The sequence below is a fragment of the Cebus imitator genome, unplaced genomic scaffold (assembly GCF_001604975.1).
Source record: "Cebus imitator isolate Cc_AM_T3 unplaced genomic scaffold, Cebus_imitator-1.0 Scaffold126, whole genome shotgun sequence".
Classification (NCBI taxonomy): Eukaryota; Metazoa; Chordata; class Mammalia; order Primates; family Cebidae; genus Cebus; species Cebus imitator.
The window spans coordinates 754678-763621 of NW_016107441.1; the positions used below are offsets into that span (position 1 = coordinate 754678).

Consider the following 8944-nt stretch of genomic DNA (forward strand, 5'->3'; position numbering starts at 1 on the left):
AGACAGAGTTAATGCTCTTGTGTCCCAGGCTGGAGTGCAATGGCACAATCTCAGCTAACTGCAACCTCTGCCTCCTGAGTTCAAGCCATTTTCCTGTCTCACCCTCCCGAGTAGCTGGGATTACGCCTGGCTAATTTGTGTATTTTTAGTAGAGATGGGGTTTCACCATGTTGGCTAGGTCTGGAATTACTGACCTCAGGTGATCTGCCTGCTTTGGCCTCCAAAGTGCTGGGGTTACAGGTGTGGGCCACCGCACCCGGGTGGTTACTTAATTTTGAGAGTACTTTCTATATTCTGGATAGAAGTTTTTAAAAATCAGATATTGGCTGGGCGTGGTGGCTCACATCTGTAATCCTAGCACTTTGGGAGGCTGAGGCAGGAGGATCACTTGAGGCCAAGAGTTCGAGACGAGCCTAGGCAACATGGTGAAACCCATCTCTATTAAAAAATCCACCTTTAGCTGGTCATGGTGGTGCGTGCCTGTAATATCAGCCTCTTAAGAGGCTGAGGGATGAGAATTGCTTGAACCTGGGAGGTGCAGGTTGCCACTGCACTCCAGGCTGGGTGAAAGAGCAAGACACTATCTAAAAAAAAAAAAAAAAAAAATCAGATACATACTTTGCAAATATTTACTCCTAGTCTTTGGCTTGCCTTTTCATTCTTTTGATGGTGTCTTGCAGAGCAGATGGTTTTAATTTTGATTCAGTCTACGTGATCAGTTTGCTTTCTTCATTTGCTTTTGGTGTGTCTAAAATCTTTCCTTAGTGTTGTGCAGATTTTCCCTGGAAATTTTACGCTTTGATTACACTGAATCATTTTGAGTTAAATTTTGTATGTGGTGTGAGGCATGAATTGAGGTTCTGGTTTTTGTTTTTTGCATATGATATCTAAATGTTTCAGTACCAATTGTTGAAAGGAGTATACTTTTTCCACTGAATTGTCTTTGCACTTTGGCTGGAAATATATTGTGTCTCTGGATGTATTACTGTACCCCATTCTGTTTCATGGATCCATTTGTCTCTTTATGTCCGGCCTGTGTAGCTATGTACAATGTCTGGTATTTGTACTAAAAAACACTTAGATATATGTAAGGCTATCATAGAGTACATACTTGGCAACTGATTTTTCTTTTTAATGTTTTTGAGATCTGTGCTCACTTTCTGGCAGCCATAAATAGGGTGACGTACGTCTTGGTTTGCCAGGGACAGTCCAGATTCACTTCAGTTAACCTGACACAATTAATAGTTATTTTCAATCTTAAAAGTGCTCTCATATGGTTGTCTTAAATACAGAGGTTTCCCTAATGTGAATAAACCACAACTTAATAACCATTCCTTATTTGATGGACGTGTAGATTGTTACCGATGTAATTTAGAAATAAGTTGGCAGTTACTTGTTTTTGTTTTGTTTAATTGGGTTTCTTTTGTGTATATACCTAGAAGAGAACTGCTTGATTTTCATCAGAGTGTTTTTGATTTTATCAGATAACTGCAAAATTGTTCTCCATTTTCAAAGTTCATTTGTCATGTTTTACTCATCTTAAAGGTAGCCTTTGAAAACTCTTAATTAAACTTTGTCTTAATTTTGGATGGTTCATTTAAAACTGGTAAATTCAAGGTCATGTTTAATAATGTCTTTCTAGATCTTAATGATATCAGTGTATATCATCCTTAAGAATATTACTTATATTCCAGCATCCTTAGATGAATGTTGTTATATTAGGAACAGCCAAAGTCCATAGTTGTAGAAATTTTCAAAACCTCTTTAGAAAAGGACTTAGTGTGCTAAGAGTGTTTATAAATGAGGGAGAACCTTGGAAATTTTTAGGATACATTTTCTTTTTTTTTCCCTTCTGATACTAGCATGTGTTTTCATTGATAATACTTAAATTTTTTTCCTTCTGTCACCCATGCTGGAGTGCAGCAGCACAATCTTGGCTCACTGCAGCCTCTGCCTTCTGGGTTCAAGCGTCAGCCTCCTAGTTGGGATTATAGCTGCGTGCCACCAAGCCCAGCTAATTTTTTTTTATTTTTAGTGGAGACAGGTTTCACCATGTTGGCCAGATTGGTCTCAAACTCATGACCTCAGGTGATCTGCCTGCCTCGGCTTCCTAAAGTGCTGGGATTACAGGTGTGAGCCATCATGCCCAGCCAAACATGCATAGATTTAAAAAAAAAAAAAAAATCATTCCCACCCCCCCAGAGGTAATTCATAGATTTCACAAAGCACTGTCTTTTCTGTGACTCATCTGTTTAAATTTGCTTACTTTAATTGTTTTTAAAGTTGATAGAATTGAGAGTTGATGAACAAGACTGAGAATTCTTGAGAAGTATTATGTTCACATTTCTCATAGCTTGTGTTTTATGTTTGGGCCAGAAAAGATTTCAGAGAGTTGATATACAATTTTTTCCTAACTAGGATTTATTGCTGCTCTGTATAGATTCAGATTGCCAAAACTTACTACATTTTTTTTTTTTTCTGTGAATGATCAAATAGGTCTTTTTTTTTTCTTTTTTTTTTAAAGGCAGAGTCTTGCTCTGTGGCCCAGGTGGAGTGCAGTGGTGCAATCTTGGCTCACTGCAGTCTCTGCCTCCCAGGTTCAAGTGATTCTTGTGCTTCAGCCTCCTTAGTAGTTGGGATTACAGGTGTTTGCCACCATGCCTGGCTAATTTTTTGTATTTTTAGTAGAGACAGAGTTTCACCATGTTCGCCAGGCTCTTCTTGAACCCCTGGCCCCAAGTGATCTGTTCGTGTTGGTCTCCCAAAGTGCTAGGATTACAGGTGTGAACCACTAAGCCCAGCCCAGATTTTTTTTTTTTAACTGGGAATAACAAAATTATTCACAAAACTTTTGGTGTGTGGTCTTCAGTCAGCTAAGAACTTACTTAAACATTCTTTTATTTATATTTATTTTTTATACTTGATTTTTTTTTGAGATGATGGGGTCTTTCTCTGGCACCCAGGCTGAAGTGCAGTGACATGATCATAGCTCACTGCAGCCTCAAACTTCTGGGCTCTAGCATTCCTTCTGCCTCAGCCACCTGAGTACCTGAGACTTAAAGGAATGTGCTACCACATTTAGTTAATTCATTCCTTCCCTTCCTTCCCTCCCTTGCCTCCCTTCCTTCCCTTCCTTCCCTCCCTTCCCTCCTCCTCCTCCTCCCCCCCTTCCTCCCCCCCCTTCCTTCCTTCCTTCCTTCCTTTTCTTTCTTTTCTTTCTTTTCTTCTCCCTTTGTTTTGGAGATAGGGTCTTGCTTTGTTGTTGCCCAGACTGGTCTCAACCAACATTTTTAATAATTATAGAAACAGTGTCGTCTCTGCTATCTTAATCTAAATGGTGGAAAGCCAGATAAGTCAGTTTTGATAGTTGGTCAGAAATCAACTCTGCTATTATAAAATTCCAACTTATTGTTTTTGTGTGAGAAAGTTGAATAAAAAAGAATTGTGTTTTTTAGCCGGGCCCGGTGGCTCATACCTGTAATCCCAGCACTTCGGGAGGCCAGGCTGAGGTCGGAAGTTCGAGACCAGCCTGGCCAACATGGAAAAACCCTGTCTTGACTAAAAATACAAAAATTAGCTGGGCATGTCTGTAATCCCCAGCTACTCAGGAGGCTGAGGCAGGAGAATCGCTTGAACCCGGGAGGAGGAGGTTGCGGTGAGCCTAGATCGCGCCATTGCCATTCCAGCCTGGGCGACAAGACTGAGACTTTGTCTCAAAAAAAAATGTGTCTGTTATGTGTCAGACATCAAGTTTTGGAGCTAAAAAGTTAGGTAAGAAATGGTCTCTGCTTTTAAGAAACTTAATATTTGGGAAAAAGTTTTTATTCTTTATTTAGTATGTTTTATCTGACCATGACTAATGTAGAATTAGTGAAGCCTTTGACTATTTTAGTTTAAGACTTGAGTATTTTTTTAAGCAGTGAAGCAACATAGTTTTGTTTTATTTTGAAATGGAGTCTTGTTTTGTCGCCCAGGCTGGAGTGCAGTGGTGTGATCTCTGCTCATCTCCGCCTCCGAGGTTCAAGAGATTCTCCTGCCTCAGCCTCCTAAGTAGCTGGGATTACAGACTCGCTCTGCCACTCCCAGCTAATTTTTGTATTTTTAGTAGAGATGAGTTTTCACCATGTTGGCCAGGCTGGTCTTGAACTCCTGACCTCCTGATCTACCAGCCCTAGCCTTCCAAAGTGTTGGGAGTGCCCTGCCTAATTTTTTTACTAAAATGAAATTCATATTTAGTTATGTGATATTAAAAAAATACTGCTACTGTTTCCCTTGAGCTCGTTGGTGGATATTATTAATAGATATATTTATTTATATAAAAGGGGTGACTTTAGGAGCCAACTGCCACTTAAATGGAACTGTTCATAGTGTAAATGGGAGACTGTAAGGGTATTTGAGGCAAATCTAATGTTGAAACTTAACTTCGGTCCTAGAGTATTGAAAATTTGGTTTAGCTAACAGCTGTTGCATGTTTCTGAAGTTGACAGTCTCAACTGAAAGTAGCATCTGTTTGGAAAATTAAATGCTAATTAAGACCCAAGTTTGCAAAATGATGTAAACTGTTAAAATGTTAAACTAATGACGAAATAATCTGCCTGCCTCAGCCTCCCAATGTGCTGAGATTACAGGCGTGAGCCACTGTGCCCAGCCAACTTTTTTTGTTTGTTTGTTTTGGTTCCCATTCTGGGAGACAAATTCTTTTTTTCTTTTTGAGACAGAGTCTTGCTCTGTCGCCCAAGCTGGAGTGCAGTGGCGCAACCTTGGCTGACTGCAACCTCTACCTCTTGGGTTCAAGCAATTCTCCTGCCTCAGCCTCCTGAGTAGCTGGGATTACAGGCATGTGCCACCACACCTGGCTAATTTTTTTGTATTTTTAGTAGAGATGAGGTTTCACCATATTGGCCAGGCTGGTTTTGAACTCCTGACCCTTGTGATCCACCTGCTTCGGCCTTCCAGAGTGCTGGGATTACAGGCATGAACCACCACACCCGGCTCCGGCCAGCTTTTAAAGTACGTTAGTGTAAGACTTAGGATCCATATTCTTGTTATTGATATCCACATGCCTGAAGGCAACATACTCCTAGTATGACTGGTAAGCTGTTTCATATTGATCTTAGTGGCTCCCGTTTTGGGGAAAATAGCAGATGTCGGTGAAATAAAGTACTAAATGGGGTAGATATTCCAGAATAATGCACAGTTAGGTTGGGGGTGGAAAAAAAGAATAATGCAAAGATGAACTAGATGAAAGTAAATATATCTTCACAAATTGCTTGTTTAGAAATTTATCAACCAAAATCAATCTATTTTGTCTATCCTGTTTAAAAAAAACAGCTAAAATTTCATTTTCCTTTCTATGGTAATTAAATCTGTACATATTCTCTGTTTGCCTGTATGTTTAAGTTTGCGATAATTTTCTCTCTTCCTCCTTGAATGAAAAGTTGGTCTCATTTCAGGTTTTTTAATCAAAAAGCATTTTTTGGTAATAGCTGACAATAATCGGACTTCTTATGGGATGGGTGCCTTTCTTGGCACTCAAAGATGTTGACTTTAAATTTTCATGATTTTTATATAGTGGGAATTATTTTGAGTATAAACATCTTGTTTGTTAACTTCTCCATTTTATTTTGAAATTTTTTTATTCCATTGTAGAATGAACTATTAAGCATATTTAGTAATTTTAGTTTTGTAGTTTCTTTTTTAAAAAGATATTATGCTAAAAGTTTATCTGATTTAGATGGGCTAGAAAAAGTGATAGTTTGTCCCTGGATGTCAAAGCTATGTTGTTTAAGATTATTGCCTTTGAATCTAATATTGTCTCAACTAAGAATGTGCTTGTAACTTTAGAACTGGAACACTCTTAATTGGGTTTAATAAGAAAATTGCTGGGTGTAGTGGCTCATGCCTGTAATCCCAACACTTTGGGAGGCCAAGGCGGGTGGATCACAAGGTCAGGAGCTTGAGACCGGCCTGGCCAACATAGTGAAACCCTGTCTCTACTAAAAATACAAAAATCAGCTGGGTGTGGTAGAGCATGCCTGTAGGCCCAGCTACGCAGGAGGCTGAGGCGGGAGCAGGAGAATCGCTTGAACCTGGGAGTTGGAGGTTGTGATGAGCTGAGATCACACTACTGTACTCCAGCCTGGGCAACAAAGTGAGACTCTATCTCAAAAAAAAAAAAATTATGATGGGATGTATGTTGGAAATCCATACCTTTGAGGTTCTTATATCTTTAATATTGGGGATAACGATGAATTCTTTATAATGATTCCCCCTTTTGTATTTATAAAATTGCAATAAATCTGTATAAAATCTCAATTGGTCCTTATGGGTTCTGTTTGTTTTTATGATAGTTATTCGTTTTTTAAACGACTTGCTGAAGTGTTCTTTTCTCTCAGTTGGTTTCAGCTAAATGATTCGATCTTTTCCCCTGTGTTTGATCCTTCAGGTTTGGACATATTTGACTTTTATTCCCCCAGGTTGAATTGACCAAAGCAATGGTGATGGAGAAGCCTAGTCCCCTGCTGGTCGGGCGGGAATTTGTGAGACAGTATTACACGCTGCTGAATCAGGCCCCAGATATGCTGCATAGGTAAGACATTTTTCTCCTGCATCATTTAATGCTGTGTTTAAGTATGTAGTACTTAAGAGAGTCTCCCACTCATCATCTTGTGCCTTGTAGGATTGTTGCATAATACTTACTTGCATATAAGTATCCCCCAATTTTTTTTTTGAGACAGAGTCTCACTCTGTTGCTCAGACTAGAGTGCAGTGGTGCGATCTCAGTTGACTGCAACCTCCACCCCCCAGTTCAAGTGATTCTCCTGCCTCAGCCTCCTGAGTAGCTGGGACTGCAGGTGCCCACCACCACGCCCAGCTAATTTTTTTTTTTTTTTTTTTTTTTAAGTAGAGATGGGATTTCACCATATTGGCCAGGTTGGTCTCGAAATCACAACCTCGGATGATCAACCTGTCTCAACTTCCCAAAGTTCTGGGATTACAGGCGTAGGTCACTGTGCCTAGCCCCAAAAAATAATTTAAAAAAGTTAGACTAAGTTACCTAAACTTGTACATCATTGGAAAATAACCATCAAAATGTAAAGGTATAGTCATGCGTTATTTATTAAAAAGGTATTAAAGATTACTGGAGCTGAGGTGGATGTAAAAAATAATGTATTAAAGACAATTCATGACTGTTCCTGTAATAATGTACTTTTGTGTTGATGTGCTTTCGAAATTGTATTAAAACATGTTCCTGTATATACAGAAAAATTGTTTCTGTGGTTTTACTAGATACTTCTATAATTTGTTTTTAGTAGAAATGATACATGCTTATCGGAACTTAAAACAGATAAATTATGGAAGTATCTAGTAAAGTATCACAGAAACACTTTTTCTGTATGTGTAGAAACATGTTTTGATACACTGTCTTTTAGCTTTTTAACTTGATAATCTGGAGTTATCTTTCAGGATAATACTTGTATCCCATTAATTTTAGTGGCCACAAAGTTTTTTTATAGAGATGTAGTGTACTAATCTAATGATGAATCTAGAGATTGCTTCTATTATTTCCCCTTACAGCGTTGCATTATACAAAACTGTCTATTTGTGTGGACTTGTTAGAATAATTTTATAGAAGTTTCAAAACGTATATTTGCTGGACCAGAACTATTTTTTCCCTTATACCTTGACCAACTTGCATATTAGATACATGATTATGAGATATAAAATATAATTTATAAATGTTTTCAATACTGGTTTTGGCATTGCTCTGTAAATGGAATATATCTTGTGAGAGAGAGAGAGAGTGTGTGGTGTGTGTGTGTGTGTGTGTGTGTGTGAGAGAGAGAGAGAGAGAGATAGGGAGATAGGGTCTCAACTGTCTAGGTTGGAATGCAATGGCAAGGTCATAGCTCATTGCAGCCTTGAACTCTTGGGCTTAGGCTTTCCTCCCACCTCGGCCTCCTGAGTAGCTGGGACTGAGGCACAGTCCACCTCACACAGCTAATTTTTCGTAGAGACGGTTTTACCATGTTGCCTAGGCTGATTTCAAACTCCTGGGCTTAAGCAATCTGCCTGCCTCAGCATCCCAAAATGCTAAATGATTCGATCATTTAAGATTTCCAGATGCTTTTTCGCATTTCCTCTTGATTGTTACAAAATCCTCTACTAAAATGTAAGGCATTGATTGTAAGAGAGTTAACTTCATTTAGCAGATACACTCAGAGGGGTTAAAAATTTGCTGGTACCTATGTACATGACCATTAAGTGGTTGAACAAGTCTCTAAGCTGTTTGTACCCTTTCTTTCTATTTTTTTTGGAGACAGTCTTGTTCTGTTGCCCAGGCTGGGCTGCAGTGGTGTGATCATAGCTTACTGCAGCCTTGACTTCCTGGGCTCCAGCGATCCTCCTGCCTCAGCTTCCTACATAGCTAGGACTACAGGCATGCATCACCATGCCCAGCCAGGTTTTTTATACATAACAGACAGACAGACACACACACATACACACACACACACTTTTCTTTTTTTTTAGATGGAGTCTCACTCTGTCCCCCAGGCTGGAGTGCAGCAGCGAGGTCTCAGCTCACTGCAGCCTCTGCCTCCTGCATTACAGTGATTCTCCTGCCTCAGCCTCCTCAGTAGCTGGGACTACAGGTGCGCGCCACCATGTCTGGCTAATTTTTTTTTTTTTTTTTGTATTTTGGTTAGACACAGGGTTCTGCTACATTGGCCCAGCTGTTCTTGCACTCCTGACCTCAAGTGATCCACCCAGCTCAACCTCCCAAAGTGCTGGGATTACTGGCATGAGCCACCATGCCTCACCTGTCTTTTTTTCTTTTTGTCATATGCCAGTTTTATTCTATGGGGTCGAAAGGAATTAACCAAATGCAATAGTATTTCTTGTCACTATCATTATTCATTGATTTTTTTTTTTTTTTTTTTTT

At 39.4% G+C, this 8944-nt stretch overlaps 1 protein-coding gene across 3 annotated transcripts in view; it reads left to right on the forward strand.

The window, feature by feature from the left end:
* Nucleotides 1-8944, forward strand: part of G3BP1 (G3BP stress granule assembly factor 1) — a 37164-nt gene that overhangs the window by 6288 nt on the left and 21932 nt on the right. For 2 of the 3 annotated variants that reach the window (XM_017540516.2, XM_017540517.2), the window contains exon 2: nt 6477-6589. In XM_017540516.2, coding sequence (XP_017396005.1) covers nt 6495-6589 — 95 coding nt within the window. In that variant the 5' untranslated portion in view covers nt 6477-6494. Of the gene's footprint in view, nt 1-6445; nt 6590-8944 lie in introns of all 3 variants that reach the window. The other variant, XM_017540515.2, reaches the window with a different exon arrangement.